The sequence below is a fragment of the Xiphophorus hellerii genome, chromosome 18, assembly GCF_003331165.1.
Source record: "Xiphophorus hellerii strain 12219 chromosome 18, Xiphophorus_hellerii-4.1, whole genome shotgun sequence".
Lineage (NCBI taxonomy): Eukaryota > Metazoa > Chordata > Actinopteri > Cyprinodontiformes > Poeciliidae > Xiphophorus > Xiphophorus hellerii.
The window spans coordinates 33,551,186-33,569,983 of record NC_045689.1 but is presented as its reverse complement, the minus strand read 5'-3'; the positions used below and the strand labels follow the sequence as shown (position 1 = coordinate 33,569,983).

At 40.2% G+C, this 18,798-nt stretch overlaps 1 protein-coding gene and 1 long non-coding RNA gene across 4 annotated transcripts; one reads left to right on the top strand and one right to left on the bottom strand.

The window, feature by feature from the left end:
- Positions 1–1,377: 1,377 nt before the first annotated feature.
- On the bottom strand, positions 1,378–6,320 carry LOC116737582 (DNA transposase THAP9). 3 transcript variants are annotated; one of them, XM_032590819.1, is made up of 11 exons: positions 6,130–6,320; positions 5,559–5,751; positions 5,315–5,428; positions 4,892–5,102; positions 4,628–4,781; positions 3,986–4,532; positions 3,592–3,849; positions 3,189–3,361; positions 2,998–3,024; positions 2,291–2,436; positions 1,378–2,176 (listed from the first exon to the last, which is right to left on the bottom strand). In XM_032590819.1, exons 1-11 carry the CDS (start codon positions 6,207–6,209, stop codon positions 1,452–1,454), a joined length of 2,628 nt encoding a protein of 875 aa, XP_032446710.1. In that variant the 5' UTR covers positions 6,210–6,320; the 3' UTR covers positions 1,378–1,451. The 3 variants fall into 3 exon arrangements, with proteins under 3 accessions (XP_032446710.1, XP_032446711.1, XP_032446712.1); XM_032590820.1 differs by having other exon boundaries at positions 4,220–4,532; XM_032590821.1 differs by lacking the exon at positions 5,559–5,751 and having other exon boundaries at positions 6,130–6,311.
- A 7,295-nt stretch (positions 6,321–13,615) lies between these two features.
- LOC116737591 (uncharacterized) lies at positions 13,616–14,131 on the top strand. The gene is made up of 2 exons (XR_004342860.1): positions 13,616–13,662; positions 13,865–14,131. It is a non-coding gene; the product is annotated as an uncharacterized LOC116737591 (long non-coding RNA).
- The last annotated feature ends 4,667 nt before the right edge of the window (positions 14,132–18,798 follow it).

Here is an 18,798-nt window from a genome sequence, read left to right as displayed (position 1 = left end):
CATGGACACACTTTAAAACCTATTTAAGGAATTCCCACCAAAACATCCCATGTTTTGCAATGATCAGCATAAACACAACAGATATGGGCTAATATGAAACATTTCTTTAATACTTGAACATGATATAATTTAAAACTGATTTAGTGATCTTTTTGTATGGTGGATTAAGAGAAAATGGAAACTTGTGTTTTCCCATTCTCCAAATGTCAAATGTCCATTACATTACCAGAACATTGAGCTTTCCCTGGTTTTAAATTTAGCTGTATGACTCCCTTCATTAGTTGATCCAGAATATTACAACCTTATTTGGCATGATAAGAAACAAAGAACTCTTTCATGAGAGCTACAAAATGTTACATCAAGATAAAATAATATCCATGCAGTTTCAGATGATGTGACAGAAATTGTTGCATACGACTGTGTCTGATGTGCAGTTTGGAGCTTACTAATGTACATAAACGGCAAATAAAACAACTGCTTGACCTCAGGGAAAGAGGGGCAAACAGGAGAATTTGAGAATTCTAAAGTCGGTATTCTATGTCCAACCTTATTTACAGTCTAAACACCTCAGAATACTAAAGATGAATAGCTCTTGTGCAGTCTTTCTCAAACTGAAAGACTGCACGGATCCCACTGTGATCCGCCGGATCACCAGTGGTCTGGTGATCCGCGGGCGTCCACTACTGGTCAGCTGGGTACTGTTAGTGTAGCTGAGTTAATTTTATTTATTTATTATTTTATGAACCTACTCAAAACATTTTTATTTCTATTTTGTCGAATTAACATGTCTGCTGACATGGCTATTTCTGTTTTGACTGCTTTTATTTTTGGTTCCTAATGTAAATATTGTTTTGGGGGGAACGTTATTAGTGTTGCACAAAGCAATGTTCAGTGACGTAGCTGCAGCCATAGACATAATATATGGATAGACGCCTCATGGGAGCTGACGAGATTTAGGGCGGCCATCTTGGAGCGGTATACCACTCCACTCAGCCTTATATATTTGGCAGGCACAATAAAGGATCAGCGCATTTAATAGATCATAACACGCTGAATAGTAATCACATTGTCACATAATTAAATTTTAGGCATACAGCTATTAAAATTGCATGTATAGGAACGTATAGTTTAGCATATTTAAATAATTTTGATGGAATACAATGTTTTAAAGTATGACATGTTTTGCAAGATACAACCAAAGATGCAATTTATTCACACACATTATGTATATATTCCGATAATCTCATATATACACACATACACACATGCATACTTATCTGTTGTGACAGTATTTACATATTCATTACATTTTTACACAATCTAATAGCCTTATACATACACACACATATATATATATATATATATATATATATATATATACATACACACACAAACACATACTTATCTGTTGTGACAACAATATTTACATATTCATTACATTTTTACACAATCTAATAGCCTTGAAATAGGACAGTTTTGCAGAGCTTTTTTCTGGTGTTGCCTTTCTGCAAACCAAGACATGTGACTTTTGCAATGTGGTGCATCCTTATCTTCAGAAACACAGACACAACCAATGACAGCAAGTCAGAATGGTGATTGTCAATGCCAAATTGTGTCTCCTGAGTGTGTTCCCCAAGCTGGAAAACATCTTCTGTTCCAATGTCTTCACGGACTATGTATGTGACGGCGGACAGCTTAGGAGGATGGTTTGGTGAAGCACCACGAATCACCCTCTCTGCAGCTCTCACCACCTTCACTACGCCTTGTGAGGGAATCACTAACCCGCCATTATTTTTCAAAGTGAGAAGATGGTAGTTCTCATCAAATGAAGACGGTGTGGCATCTTGAATCAAACTGACTCGACATGGGTCACAGGTTAGTTTACGCAGAATCTGCCTCACAACAAATCCAGATATGTAAACCAAGGCATTTTCTACCAGACCACCAAACTTGGTCGGAAGATAGCTGTGGTCGTCCAGAATGGCTGAAATCCTAGCAAAAGGACAGGGATGCTCTTCATTAGATTCAGGAGAGGACATTTCAACAGCAGACAGGGACACGGTGTTGTCTTGTGCTGCCACATTGCCAGTCTCACTGGGTGTAACCCCACACCGAACCATCAGCCGGCGGAAGATGGCCTGGAACTGGCATGCTGATGGGTTGTTATTCCAGCCACCTTGAATGGAATACAGGGATACAATACATGTGTTAATCATACGACATAACATATGAACGCATTCATGAAGTATATTTTATGAAGTTATTCTAACTGAAAGGACATCAACAGTACCTGACGCTCTGATGGAATTAAACAGGAGCTCCAAGTGATCTTGGCTGAACCTGTATGTGAGGACATACCGCTGCACTTGGAGCAGTTCAGGAATCATCAGCAGTAACGTGTCAATGTTGATGACAAATCCAATGACAGAGAGGTACCTGCAAAAGAAAAATGTTTTATTGCTCTGAACATGGCTAAACAAGACACCTCAAAAAAGCACCACAGAAAAGCATAATGATGCTGCTTCAAACGGTATTTTCAGAAACCACCAATATGAACTTGAACCAGAACACATACAATACATACCTTTTTCACACTTACCTATAGTTAATTTTTTAAATAATGTACTTACCATTTAAAAGCATTAGGGACCTGTAACACACTGAAGAAAAGACGATTCCAACAGAAACAAAACTGCAGATCTTAAAAAATTTAAACAAGAGAACATTGTTTAAAATGTAAAATAAAATCATTTTTGTACAGTTCTTTTCTCGACACTCTAAGACACTTAACATATATCTTTTTTATTCATTTCTCATTCTTGGTGGTTTGGAGCCACAGCCCAGCTTGGGTCAGTTTGATAGAAGCGTTACTGCCATTCTGTACTGACATTCACTCTGACCATCACCAAACACACAATCACATACATACACAATCATAGCAACATAATGTACATAAAATATGATTTCTGCACAAAATATATGTTGTGTAATACATACCAAGAAGCATCGGGGATCTGAAATACACTGAAGACAAGATAATTAAGACAAACAACACAGACTGTGTGACAAAATGCAAAACATTTTAACAGTAACATCTTATGAACTTGATGCAGAGAACAGTCCATCTTAAGAACTTGATGGATAACAGAACAGAAATCAGGAACTTCTCATGCACTATTTTAATAAACCTCTTAGATCGGTGAAGGGGTGTTCCATCTTTCGTCAACAAAGTGAGCAAGTACTCCCGGGCTCTTGACAAAAATGCTTTTCTTTCCATCCAATTCCAAGATCCCATGGGAGCTTTGAATCCTTTAGCAAGAGGATTGCGTGCATTCATTGTATCAAACATCCTGTCAATCATCTGTAAGAAATTGCGACATCTAAATCATTATTTGAAATGCCAAACTTGCAGGGTTTCGTTAGTTATCCGATAGGTGAATTCAATACTTTGCATTCACTGAATTCTGTTCTAAATATACAGAGAATAATTTTATAAGTAACAGCACAGTCTTATTTTACCAGAATGTTAATTCATTTTATAATAGATTAATAAAATATGTACTTTCATTCCGTATTAACAAATTGCACTACCTCAATAAATGCTGCTGTGGCCTCACAATCTTTAAACAGAGAGTACCCAAGATCTCTCATAGTGCGGAGGGCCACTGACACGGAGCGACTCAGTGTTTGTGCAGCCAGGGACACTCTCATCTTGTGGTTCTCAAAGTACACATGCTTGTCCGAAATTTTATTGGCAGCATGTAGTCCATGTTGTTTCTGCACATCATTGAGATGATTTATGTACCTCCAGTTGATGTGTCCAGTGGTTGTTGCTATTGGGCTATAAGCCTGCAGAGTAAGAATGAGTCACAACTTAAATAAGTATAAGCAGCTAAATGTTGACCACTAAATCCAATCAAATCTATGGACATGAACAGACAAATACATAACTTGCAGGATTAGGTATACCACAATCATCAATTACCTGCAACATATTACGTGTCAACTTCAGCATGTGGCATGGATCCATCATTACAAATACTTTCTCTCCAGTAACTGGATGTGGGAAATTGGTTTTCAGGGGTTCTTGTGGGTTTCCCTTCAGTTCACACCCAAGTTGGTTACACATGCTGATGTTGGTAGCATGCCCATCCATTGTTATACATAGCACCCGAATTCCTCGAGCATGCAGCTCCTCTAAAGCATGACTGACAAGTACCTTTTGTGTGTCTGGTGACAGAGACGCCGTCAGGTAGTACGCAATGGGAGCCTTCCAATGCCCTTGGAGGCCAACCACCATAAACATAAGAGCCTCAGTAGCAACCTCAGTCTCATTGTTTCCATCCCCCAGGTCCACGAAGCCAGACAGTGACTGTGTATGTAGATTATATTGCACATGTTTTCTGATTGCCATTGCATCCAAAATGAGTGCAACAAATCCATATTTAGCATGGTCTTCCTGGCATTTTCTCTCCAGCATGTCCAGCATCATCTTGTTCAAGCCAGGCCTGTCATCTACTGAACACAACCACCTGTAAAAAGTAGGAGGAGCATCAATATTTAACATGTTTGCAATATTAAAAGGTTAAATAAAATAAAAAAAACATTTGGGGAATATTAAGGCTACCTTTGTAATGTGTGCGGATGTGGGAGGGGAAATCTTCGCTTCTCTCTAAGGTATTTGTATGCCTTTGGGCCATGGAGATGAAGTGTGAGGGCAAACTCTCTATATTCGTTGGAGTATTCATAGCCCTTTTTCTCCATAAACTCTAGTTGTAGATCTGACAATTTAAGAGGAAAAAATATAAACTCTTCTTCTGATGTAGCTCAGGAGGAAAAATAAACATACAAGAAAATGTACATAAATTTTGAGGAATTAATTTTGAATTACCAGAGTAGAATTCAAGCCGTTCTTTGAGTTCTTCAGTAATGAGATTTTTTTCACTCAATTCCCCCAAAAGTGACTTTGCTGTGGTCTTTGCCCTCTTCTCTCTGGCCATGGTGTTTTTCTTGTCCCGCTCCAGATATTCCACTCTTGCCAACGCTCTCTTATGTTTTGCAGTGACAGCGGTAAGAGAAGCTGGCAAAGCATAGCAATGATCCTAAAGACAGAGAGATGGACATCACCCATCACTTAGACATCACTATGGCACACTTTCTTTCAGACGACAGCAGCACTGTGTGTGTCTTCAACTATGTTGGTTTTATTTGTTTTATTTGTGAGAACATTCAACATGAGGGTTAGAAAATAATTTAGATTTTAATATGATCTTGACCATTATGATATGATATTTACAATAGAAAAAATACTCACATCATTAGACTGAGGTTGCAGGTCTGAACTACAAGTTTCTGGGTCATCTTGAGAGGCCACATACTCACTACTTTGGGCTTTTGTGGAGGTTATTGTAGTTCTGTAGTTTTCAACCTTAAATGTAAAAACCTTATGAATATGGACTTCACAGTATATACTACCTGTACATAAACACACATATATCCCTTAAGGCTAACATTATGCACATTTATGAATGCTAATGAACTTTTAATAATGCACCTACTCTTTGAAGGTGAACTGGGAAGCTGAAAATTGATGGTATCACATCAGCTCTCAGTCTGACAATCTGACCTGTTTTGTCAAAATCCTCCGTTTTGAAATGCTCACTGCATAGTACAGATGAATCACTTGCAGTGAATCCATCCCTCCTCAAAGCTATTTCCCACCTCTTCCTCCTCTCTTTATCTTTTGGAAACCTTTAAAACAAAAACGTGATATCTGGGAGTGTGTACACAAAAACATTGTCCGAATGAGGTCCATGTTATTTGCAACGGTTGAAACTAAGGAGCCTTGTTGCCTGCTTAAGCTGAGCATTCAGAAAAACGTTACACTCACTATTTTTGATCTTCATATTTTAAAGAACATAAAACTCCAAATTTGATTAAAATTTGTTGATAATGATAATTAAACAAAGCTACTGAAATTGTGAGTAGGCCTGTTTGAAACATATTCCTGTCATCAAATCTCCGGCTGAAGACCGATAGCTAACATTTGCTGTCATTTCGCTGGTGGGCATAAATACAGTACAGTAATATTACATTCACAACATACTAACAATAATATGTCATTCTTACTTGTGAAAAGTTATCCCCCGGTCCCTGACATCAACAGTTCGTAGATTTAAACACGAATAAGCCGAGCAGAACTGAGGCATCTTCTGTTGTTTTGGTTCAGCAAAGTACGAGGGTATACCGCTCTAAGATGGCCGCCGTATTTCCTGCGCCGGAGCGGCCAATGCGGCGTCTACCCTTATATTATGTCTATGGCTGCAGCAGCCAGTGCAGAAGCTGCCTAACGGAGCTGCTGGTAAGACGCACGCTAAAGCTACCTCTCACTTTTAATAATGTTTATATTGCTAAAAATAGTTTTCACAGCTTTTGTTCTGAAAAAATATAATGTTAACTGTGCAAGTGTTTTTAAAAACAACTTTGGTGTTGGTTAAAGTTAATTTGTTACGTTATTAAATTTGTATAAAGTTTCCCTCCAAAATGTGTTTGTTGGGCCGCAGGACTGTGACGGTGATGCGTGTGTATCATACCTGGTGCTGAGTGTGTACCACTGTTTTATAGGTATGTAATGGATACACAGATTTATTTTGTGGTTTGATGTTGATTTGTACAAGATTTTACTTTTCTTTAGTCCATTTGTTGTTAATATATAAAAAAAAAGAAGGCAGAAGCTGCCTAACGGAGCTGCTGGACTATGACGGTGATGCGTGTGTATCATACCTGGTGCTGAGTGTGTCCCACTGTTTTATAGGAATAAAAAAACCAACGCAGAGTACTATTCCTGTGTGATCCTTTCCACATCTGTTACATCTGGTGCCGTGACCCGGATCCATTGGTTAGCCGCTGCCGACCGCCGAGGGTTCAACTGTGTGCTAGTGGAGCCGATGTTATCAAGCTGGTCGACCTGTGGATCCTGTTCATTACTGTCGAGGTTACGATTGTTTTTCTGAATACAGAAACTTAAATCAATTACTCAAATCTCTATATTAGTTTGGTCAAAGCCATTTTTTTGTGAACTCTGGAACCCTTTTGGTTAACTTTTTTTTTTTACATTACTGCTTTTGTACTGTGTGAAACATGGCAGGCAGAGGTCATAGTACCTTTAATATTTTCACACCAGTAGTTGGACGTGGCAGAGGGCTGTTAGCCCAGAGTAGTACTCAAGTGATTGATGAGGGTTCATCAGAAGCAGAGGGGATATTTGAAATTCCTCCGCTGGAGCCCCAGTTTTCCACCCCTGTAACTAATAATGAAAACACCATACAACAGTTACGAGACCTCATTGGTGAAATAGGGAGCCAAATAGATGAGGCCATTACCAGCCGTTTGTTACACAGTGGCTCTCACCCCACTCCAGAGAAGTATCCACCATCACAGTGTGTGCAGAATGAGACATCCAACCCCGTTATTGATCTCGCAAAAATGAGCCTGGTGGTGAAACCAGACATCACCCTATCTATCGTGGTGATGGTGATGATAGGATCTCTGTTCATGAGTGGATAGAAATGATGGAGGTCTACCTGCGCAAGAAAGGATTCTCAGCTGAGGAAAAAACAGACGAAATCCTGAACCACCTGCTTGGCAAAGCAAAGAGCTTTGTAAAGATTGGACTAAAGAGTAGCCCTTCTACCACACCTGTAAACCCTGAGGCAGTCTATAACATTCTGAGGCGCTATTTCAGTGACATTCCTGGGTCTTGCTTACCATTGGCTGATTTCTATGCTACTCAGCCAACAGCAAATGAGACACCAGTGGACTACTGGGTTAGACTTAACACAGCTGCTGAAAATGCTGACAGACACTTGAAAGATCAAGGAAGCAGCCTGAATAAAATGGATGCAGAGATAGCAATGATGTTCATCAGAAATTGTCCTGATCCTAGTCTTGCCTGTGTTTTCAAGTGTAAGCCCACCACTAAGTGGACACTCACTGAGGTGCAGGAGGCCATTGATGAACATCAAAGAGAGCAGCAAGTGAAGAGACCACAGGCAACTGCGGCAAAAGCAGAAGTTCTCCAGATTGCTACTGCAACAGCAGCACTTGACCACTCAGAGCCTGAAGTAGAACATAGGCAAGTGAACACTGTCAAAATTACTCCTGTCAGTTTTCCCAGCTTGAATGATCGTACTGCAGAGTCAGGTGCTCTGGAATGGGTGTTAACTATGTTTGAAAGAGTATTAGAACGTACTGCCCAACCCGTTGGTGATACTCAGCTTCAGTTTTTCCCTCCCAGTCGGTCTACTCCATGTCAAGTATGTGGCAACAGTAACCACTCTACAAGAACACACTGCATGAGAGAGAGAAGATGCCTGGCCTGTCTCGAGATTGGACACCAGCGAAGAAACTGTCCAAAAATCACAGATTCTTAGCGAGTTGGAGGCTCAGCTGACCAGGGAAACTAAGCCACTCACACTTGGGATGGCACTGTGTGAGTGAGTATGATGGGTCCCTCACCTCAAAAGAAGATATACAATCTGTGTATGCAGAAAGTTTGAAATCTGCTCCATCTAATACTTCTGTGCTGTTTCAAAACATATCCAGACTAGAAAAGGCTGACAGCCTCTTTTACACTGATGCACAGGTTGAGGATAAAGTGTCATTGCAAGCCCTTTTAGACACTGGCTCCATGGCCTGCACTATCAGTGCAGAAGCTGAACAACTTCTTAAGAATGCAGGGTTTGCGTCCCAACCTGACTCTAACCATAATGATATTGTTCTTGTAGGCTGTGGAGGAGTTCAAGTAAAACCCAAATGCACCCATGAATTGAAAATGGAAGTATATGCCTGTGTATTTAGTGTTCCAGCTCTAGTGGTCCCTGGGCAGAAAGATCAGCTAATTCTGGGCACAAATGTCATCAAACACCTTCTAAACCAGTCCAAACAGTCCCCTCACTTTTGGCAAGTCATGTGTAAACCAGAGTCTGCCCAAACACCAGAAGTAATACAGTTTCTTAGTATGCTGTCTGGTATTGAGAGAAGGAGAGGTGATGTAATCCCAGATTTTATTGGAACAGCTGAACTGGTGCAGGCAGTCACTCTTCTCCCAAAGCAAGAACATTTGATTTGGGGCAGAAAAGTTCGCCTCTCTCCGAGGACAGTGCCATTCTGGTTGAGCCATCAGCCAAAACACAGATCCATAAAAAAGACATTATTGTCTGTAGATCGGTGGCCTCCATGAATGGTGACAGGTGGGTCCCAGTGCGGATCCTAAACACCTCTGATAAGGCCATCACATTAAAGCGTCGTACCAAAGTAGCAGAGGTGTCCACCTGTATAGCCCTTGAAGACCTGGATGTGACTCCTGAGCAGGTGTTAGATGCAAAAGTCAGTATTAACAGTCAGACAGTGAAGACTGACAAAATAATCAGCTCTGACTCTCCCTGCACCAGCTTCCGCAACACCCTGAGTGACTTAGGGCTGGAAGTTTTGGACATTGACTCTTGTGAGGTGTCTGATTATTGGAAGTCAGAACTGTTGCAGCTGATTCAGAAATATGAAGGCACCTTTTCAAGAGGCAAACTTGATTGTGGGCTGGCCAAAGATTTTGTCCATCGTATCCGCCTTTCAGATGATCGACCATTCAGGCTTCCATATCGACGTGTTCCACCAGGGCAATATCACAAGCTGCGGCAAGTTCTCACAGAAATGGAAGAACTGGAGATCATTCGCAAATCCAACAGTGAGTGGGCGTCTCCTGTAGTGCTGGTGTGGAAGAAGAATGGAGATCTAAGGGTCTGTGTGGACTATCGCTGGCTAAATGCTCGCACAGTTAAGGATGCTCACCCACTGCCGCATCAATCAGACTGCTTGACAGCTTTGGGTGGCAGTGCCATATTCTGTGCCATGGATCTCACCTCTGGTTTTTATAACATTGCCATGGCTGAGGATGATAAAAAACTAACAGCCTTCACCACACCCATGGGGCTGTATGAGTTTAACAGGCTACCTCAGGGCCTCTGTAACAGTCCTGCTAACTTCATGCGCCTCATGATGAACATCTTTGGTGATCAGAACTTCTTGACGCTGCTTTGTTATTTTAACGATTTGCTTGTATATGCTCCTGATGAGGCAGAAACTCTGAGGAGGCTCAAGATTGTCTTCAGCAGGTTGCATGTCCATGGCTTGAAACTGGCCCCCAAGAAGTGCAAACTTCAGGAGGAGTGTGAAGTTTTTGGGGCATGTTGTGGGTGAAAATGGTGTGTCAACCGATCCCGATAAAGTCCGAGCAGTTGTTGCTATGACAGAGTCTGATTTGATGATGGAGGATGGTGTCACACCCTCACAAAAAAAGATTAAGTCATTTTTGGGGATGGTGATGTATTATCAGCAGTTTATACCAGACTGTTCACGCATTGCCAAACCATTGTTCAGTTTGACAGCCGCACCCAAGGGAAGAAAAATTAATGGACGGGGTGCTGCAGCATTTAAGAAGTTACATCCAAATGACTGGAAAGAGGAACATCACTGTGCATTTGAAGAACTAAAAAATGCACTGTTGGAGACTGTGGTGCTCGCACACCCTGATTTCAGTCGCCCTTTCATTCTGTCTACAGATACCTCTCAGGATGGTGTTGGGGGCTGTTTTGTCTCAGGTCCAGGAGGGTGAAAGTAGAGCACGACCCATTGCCTTTGCCAGTAAAGCTCTAACGCGTGCTCAAAGTAACTACCTTGCTCATCGCCTTGAGTTTCTGGAGTTGAAGTGGGCTGTTTGCGATAAATTCAGTCACTGGCTAAAAGGGCATACTTTCACTGTCTGGACTGACAATAATCCCCTGACATACATCCTCACAAAACCCAAACTTGATGCATGTGAGCAACGGTGGGTTGCCAAGTTAGCACCATACAACTTCAGCATCAAATATATACCTGGCAGTAAAAACATAGTTGCTGATGCTCTCAGCAGAAAGCCCTTTGCCCAGGATCGTGTCTGTCAGCGGATTTTGAATGAGCTATATGCTGACCTTGTGGGGGAGTCGCAACAAGTTCAAGAAGCTTTAATTCAGGAAACATTCAGGATTGGTGTCAACCACCAAAACATTCATCACTGTCCCTATCTGACTGTGAAGTGTCTGCAGTACTGGCCGGTCATATGGAGTGGGATGAAGGTTCCAAGCAGAGAGTGGTTTCATGGCTGGGCCAGGATCTGGAGAAGTTGACCCAGCCAGGTGAAGACCCTCTGCCTGTTTTTTCACTTCAAGAGCTTCATGATAGTCAGAGGAATGATCCTGTCCTGTCCCAAGTCATCCCATTTGTCAGCCGAGGGAGACGACCATCAAGACGAGAGAGAGCTGGGTTGCATCTGAAGGTGCTCAAAATCTTAAAACAGTGGGAAAAACTGAAGATGCACGATGACATCCTGTACAGAGTTTGCAAAGACCCATTAACAGGGAAAAAGCGACATCAGTACATGACGCCCTCCTCTTTGATCAGCCAAGTTCTCAACGGTGTGCATGATAATGCTGGCCACCAGGGTCAGAGTAGAACTTTATACCTTTCAAGACAAAGGTTCTTTTGGATCGAAATGGAACGAGACGTCAGAGACTATGTAAAATGTTGTAAGCGTTGTGTTGTTAGTAAGACATTGGAGCCTGAGGGAAGAGCACAGCTCGAAAGCATCAAAACCACAGGCCCCTTGGAGCTAGTTTGTCTGGACTTCTGGTCTGCAGAAGACTCTAACGGGAAGAGTGTGGACGTGTTGGTGGTGACAGACCACTTCACTAAGATGGCTCATGCCTTCAAGTGTTCAGACCAGTCCCCAAAACAGGTCGCACGTCAGCTGTGGGATAAGTACTTTTGTGTATATGGCTTCCCGCAGAGAATACATTCGGACCAGGGTGCGAATTTTGAGAGCCAACTTATCCAAGAGCTACTTCAGATAGCAGGTGTGAAGAAGTCCAGAACAACACCCTACCATCCTATGGGGAATGGTCACACTGAGAGGTTTAACCGGACTCTAGGAAACATGATTAGATCATTGCCTCCCAGAGAAAAGCAGAAGTGGCCTCAGATGCTGCAAACACTAACCTTCGCTTACAACTTGCTCATGAGTCGACCAGCTATGCCCCATTCTTCCTTATGTATAGTCGGGTTCCTAGATTGTCAGTGGATGTTATGTTCCACAGTGTAGAAAGAGACAACGAGATCACAGACTATGACAGTTATGTTAAAAGGATGAGAGATGACCTCAAGGAGGCTCTTCGTGTTGCTCAAGTTCATGTCAGCGCAAAACAACAGCGGCAGGCAGACCTCTACAATAAGGGTGTGAAAGGTGCTGCCATCGAAGAGGGTGATCAGGTCCTCTTGGCCAACAGAGGTGAACGTGGGCGCAGAAAACTTGCTGATAGGTGGGAGTCGACTCTGTACACAGTGATTTCGAAGGATTCAAGATGTCACACCTACCGCATTAGAAACCCTGACAACGGACATGAAAAAGTGGTTCACAGAAATTTGCTCTTGCAAGCCAGTTTCCTGCCAATAAATGTGGATCATGACACAGAGCCTTCCTTCTCCAGTGTTGGTCAGGAGTCCCAAGAGAAGGAAGAGGGCGATGGAAGTCTGTTTTTGGAGGAACTTGAAATTCACAAATCCGAGCGCACTGCTAGCTGGGTTGCAGAGGTCACCCCATTGGAGAACTTCTCAGAAGTAGGGCACACAGCCCTTGATTCCCCTCCAGTTCCTCTTGCTGATCCTGAGCCCCCCATTGCTAAGCCGCTGACAAGTGACTACAATGGAGTATTAAGTGTTAAGACTGGATCAGATGGTTGTCTTGGAGAAGCAGCAGAGTCCATTCAGCGTTCCTCTGGCAGATAAGGACAATGGACAGAATGACACTACTGGAGGACAACTGGACACAAGCAGCAGTCAGTCTCAAGATCAAGTCCCTGCAAGGAAAACTATTGTGAAAGTTGTTGACACTGACACACTGACAGTAACCGCACCCATGGACCAAATTAAGACCAGAGTGGGCAGGGTAGTGAAACCAGTGAATAGGTTGATTCAGAACATGACACAGAAAACCAAACAAGGAGGTTTTATGGTTGGTGGGTTAGCTAAAACCCTGTTCAAGTAACAGATTATTGTTCATTTTGGGATATTCCTGTTCATTACGGACATGAAAGTTTATTTTGTTATTGTCATTCTGTGTGTCAAGATAACAGTTATTTGGTAATCAAGTTGAGAATGTGTAGACGGCACATTCTAATGCAAAGTGGACATTAAAAGTCTGGCCAACTCCTTAATGTCACTTTCTATTGAAATATGGAAACCCTTGGTGGCATAGTGATCATCAGAGAAATATAGCTACGTTTAGCTGATGTTATCTTGTATGAGGCTTCTGATCTGACTTGTAACTGTTTTGAGAAGTTCAGGGGGGAGTATGTAGCTGAGTTAATTTTATTTATTATTTTATGAACCTTCTCAAAACATTTTTATTTCTATTTTGTCGAATTAACATGTCTGCTGACATGGCTATTTCTGTTTTGACTGCTTTTATTTTTGGTTCCTAATGTAAATATTGTTTTTGGGGGAACGTTATTAGTGTTGCAATGTTCAGTGACGTAGCTGCAGCAGCCAGGCAGAAGCTGCCTAACGGAGCTGCTGGTAAGACGCGCGCTAAAGCTACCTCTCACTTTTAATAATGTTTATATTGCTAAAAATAGTTTTCACAGCTTTTGTTCTGAAAAAATATAATGTTAACTGTGCAAGTGTTTTTAAAAACAACTCTGGTGTTGGTTAAAGTTAATTTGTTACGTTATTAAATTTGTATAAAGTTTCCCTCCAAAATGTGTTTGTTGGGCCGCAGGACTGTGACGGTGATGCGTGTGTATCATACCTGGTGCTGAGTGTGTCCCACTGTTTTATAGGTATGTAATGGATACACAGATTTATTTTGTGGTTTGATGTTGATTTGTACAAGATTTTACTTTTCTTTAGTCCATTTGTTGTTAATATATTAAAAAAAAGAAGGCAGAAGCTGCCTAACGGAGCTGCTGGACTATGACAGTGATGCGTGTGTATCATACCTGGTGCTGAGTGTGTCCCACTGTTTTATAGGAATAAAAAAACCAACGCAGAGTACTATTCCTGTGTGATCCTTTCCACATCTGTTACATTAGCTCAAAGTGCGTCGCTACAGTTAGCTTTCCAAAGATTGTGTTATAAATGATATTGGAAAACTGGCATAAAACTGAGTCACTCAAAAAGAAAAGCTTCAGATACCAATGGAAAGAAAACATCCATCCATCCATTTTCAAACACACTTGCCCCTAGTAGTGGGGTCGGGAGGGTTGCTGGTGCCTGTCTCCAGCGAACGTTTCGGGCGAGAGGCGGGGTACACCATGGACAGGTCGCCAGTCTGTCGCAGAGAAAGAAAACAACTGCAGGAATATTATATGATCAGAGGAAGCTAAGTCACATCTGCTGAGTGTTGATGTGTGGTTCACTAGCGCTTGGATTCCTTTGAACGGCTCTATGCAGTGAGCGGTAGGTAGGGTTACCACCGGTGTATTTGGCTGTTACATGTCCTGAATTGAACCGATACGGGACGCAATTTGTTACAATACTCAATTAAGCAATTGTAATTGCATCCCGATACGCAATGTACAGGGATGTTTGCAAAAGAAGAAAAAGAATCTAGTGTTGATCTAAAGTATGTAAACTAGATACTCCTATTCAAGGTTGCTAGATAAGTATAAGTAAGTATCCTCTGGTCTAATTCCTTTTTTGGTTTGGAAGAATAGGAGTCTAAAAAGTAGCTGCTAAGGTAGTTTTTCTGGATTCCAAGTTCTAATCCCTGTTCTGGGTTGCTAAATAAGTGTAAGTAAGTATTCTCTGGACTTTCTAAGAATGCTCTACATTTGTTAAAGTAATGATAACTCTACAGTTTCTAAGTAATAATAAAAACTAGGTGTTTTTAAAACACTTAGTACGGTTGATAGCAGCAGGTTGATAGTGAGCTGCTATCAACCCACGTCTTTTTAAAACGTCCTCTACCCGATACTCCACCGTCCTTAGGAGCAAAACCTCTCGTAAAGATACTGACGTGAAAGGGAAGACCAAATCCCTGACCTGCAGCCCCTGGGCGGTTCTAGATGGGGACCAACCAGGTACTGAATAAATTATATTAAATATATGTCTTATGTTAAATCTCAGTGGTGGATTTTTTTAAACTTCACAATTTTACTTCAACAATGGATTTAAAATTATAGTTCCGCACTTTTAGCTGCTATATGGCGATAGGACCACACTTTCCATCTGAAAGGGATTTTCAACCTGTATTTCTAGAGAAGCAAGTGGTTCTTTTTCTCACTTATTATATGAAATGATGAAATATTGCTGTTTTTTTTTGTTTCAATCTTTTCTTAGTGTTTCCATAAAAAAACACTGACTACCTTGGCCCCTGTGGTAAATTTGGTCTAGAACCAGCCTCCAAACCTAACTCTTTATTTGTATAAATATTTTGGTAATACTCTGCAATACCAGAATGTTCACATGACTTTTATACTTTTGGCTGTCTGAGGATACAATTTGAATATTAAATCAGGTGTTGTGATCACCTGATTTAATATTCTCAACTACTCAATTAATTGAGTAATTTACCAAATAATTTTTACACTTGCTTAATTAAACGTGTTTAAGGTATGCTACTCTGACCACAGTACAATTTTGGGTTACTCTCACATCTATGCATGAACAATTGCTCCATCGATCACTTTTATAATGTTATTGCTGTTGCTCGTCTGTGCTGCCTGGATTTAGTTACCAGTCAGAGCTGTTGTTACTTACCTCTAGTGATGGGCAGATGGAACCTCATTGGGTGTGTGGCACATTTCCAAACTGTTGACTCTGCATTGAAACTTTGTTGTCGTGTCACTTGCAGTGACATCTGCTGGATTTAAAAATAATTGCAGGCAAATTCAATAAAGACTTGAAACAGAATGAGCAAGGTTCATTAACATATTTTTATTTAGAAACATCAGCTACTGTAACAGCCTTAGGCTGAGACAATTGCGCCATTTACAAGCCATTTCTAATGTTTTGAGAATCTGTGTTTGTAATTTTTACATGATTTTGAGTCTTTAGGTGGTGCAGTTCTAGACATGTATACAACTTTCATGTTTAGGCTTAAGTTCAATGTAAGACAAATCAGAACGATAAACTCTCATAGCAAGAGCTGTTAATGTCATAATGTTTAACTCTGTAATCCAGAATAACATGTAGGAAATGATTGAAAAGGTTTAGCATCTTTAAATATAAAGTGTCTTCCCACAAATTATTGTGACCAGATCCATATCAAACAATTGATAGACAAAAATACATCTTCATAAACCAATATGGAAGATTAGTACAATATTGGAAGTAGTTTGAAAATAATTTAACCAGGATAAAACAGCACAATGAGGGGACCATAAAAATCTCTGATCAGGCTATTTGCACAATTAACGATGGTCACTGTATTATTTCTACTTTGTCATATTCTCCTTTAACATTACATTGACAGTTCTGTAAGGTAATGTTCCTCCACCTTTTACCCTCACTAAGCGTAAGCTTACATGCTTTACTAAGCCTTTAATGTGGGGCAAATTTTGTGAAAGTATCTGATCTGCTTTTCCTCTAACATCAACTAATCTAATATGAGTCTGTGCCAATCACACAAACTGACATCAATTTAATATGTGAGCTATACCACAACCCAAAATCGGACACTTGTTCCCATTACTTCACTTGCCTGTTGGATGGTAGCTCATAGTGGGGCCCTTAAGGAATTAGAGTACCTCCTAAACTCCATCCACCCCTCCTTCTGTGTTGGCCCGCCCTGTGCTATTCTCAGTGAGCAGAGACGGCGTAGATGCAGCAGAACCCAGTGAAAGCCGAACAGTGTGAATGCAGCAGGTCGGGAGGACAGCAGCATCCTGAGACTGGACAACAGCTGATGAAAGGTTTTTATCCAGCTGCTTAGTATGTTCCATAAACTATTGATAATTTGTGTGCTTCAATGAAGCTTATTGAAGATGAACAACATTGGAACTTCAACTAGCAGAAAAATTTATTTCACAGTTTGAGTCTTACTTAATAATAAGAGAAAAAAAATTATGAAATTTTACAGTTTATTAAGTATATTTAATTTTTGTAAAGTACTTCATTTTGCTGTTTGCTTTGAAATTTCATCAAGCATTTACAGAGGACAAAGGATATTATTCTGTTAAAGTCGATGTAATGTGCAGTTTCAGCAAATCCAATTGTTTGATTTGTTTGATGTGTAACTGACTGCACTAATTTAGAATATAGGTCCACATAAACTTCCAACCCTGTTTTTAATTTTTATGAAGCCATAACATCTGTGAAAGTAGTCATAGTGGCTTGTAATTATATTGATGTAATTCAAATATTAAAACATTTTTAATATTGTTAAAAATGTTTTAATATTAAAAATATCAATAATAATTTCATTTATTATTGAAATTAATAAATGTCATTACATTTATTAATGTATTGTCAATACATTTATGAATTTGTCATAAATTAGTTCAACTTAAAAAGGAACTAGACTGCTATATTTATTATAATTATATAGTTTGTAGAAGGCCTATTCAAGATTAAATAAATTATTTAAGTTTATTTAACACTTGATTTTGCATGTTTACATGTTTAAAGATTGTTGTAGTTTTTACCCAGTGAAACACTTGTTGAACTGCTGTCTGTGAAATCTGACAGAATGAGTTTGCAGATTTTTTTAGGCAGTGTCTTAAAATGACAACATGTAGCTACACATTGCTCAGCCCTTTGCTGCCATGTAAAACTTTCTAAAAGTTAGCCCCACATTTCAACTTACTGCCCCCTCCCGAAACATGAAAGAGTAAAATGTTCTTAAAAGTATCAGCATGTATTTATCCAGATTGATTTTAGTACTTTTAAATAGTATTTAATTCAGCTGCACCATCAAAGGCTTCACTAATACATGCAAATGTTATATTTTTTTCCTCTTTCTGTACTTATATTTACTTATTGACTGGAATGTAGCTTTAAAAATTGCTAGCAAATTTAAGTGGAATCCACAGTAACACAGTTGCTGGCACAGAGGCAAGAAGGACATGAGTTGAAATCCTAGCCCGAAGTCTTTCTGGATGGACTTGCACCTATGCACTGGTTCTCTTTGGGTACGGTGCAAAAATATGCATAACCGCATAATGTCTCTTAGGTTGTTGGTTCTTTGTGTGTAGGGTTTAACCTGCCTTGTGTCCAATGAAAGTTTCAGATAGACACGAGTCCTGCACCTCTGCAGGGATCAGTAGTCACAGACAATGGGTTGATAGATAGATGGAAAACTTATGCAGCTTAGTAGTTTTTAATCCCATCCATCAAATTAGGAAAGGATCAGATTCCAACTCCAATGTCTTTCTAACCAAATGCCAAAAGCAAACAAGCAGCATTAACAGTGTTTGCCAACACTGTTGATGATGCCACCAAACAGTTGATGTTGTAATCCAGGATTGAGCTGGTAGCATGTCATTAGAGTCATGGAGCAACAGTCTTCAGTCAGAGGTCTCTTCAGATTCATTGCAAGACTGAATGCTACTGGAAATCTCTTTTTCCCACAATATCATCATCCACAACTCTCTGAAGATACTTGGATGATATGAATTAAATGTTACAACAACATTTAATTTCCCTTTGTAATAAATAAAGTGTTTTTGAATTAAAAAAATATTTGACTTGAAGGACAATAAATATTAAAAA

Bases quoted from the DNA above. Each gene is read 5' to 3' on its own strand.
- LOC116737582 (XM_032590819.1), bottom strand. From the start codon at position 6,209: ATGCCTCAGTTCTGCTCGGCTTATTCGTGTTTAAATCTACGAACTGTT. The intron at 5,752-6,129 runs GTAAGAATGACA...TTTGTTTTAAAG, and splicing joins CGGGGGATAACTTTTCACAA to GTTTCCAAAAGATAAAGAGA. The intron at 5,103-5,314 runs GTGAGTATTTTT...CTCTGTCTTTAG, and splicing joins TGCAACCTCAGTCTAATGAT to GATCATTGCTATGCTTTGCC.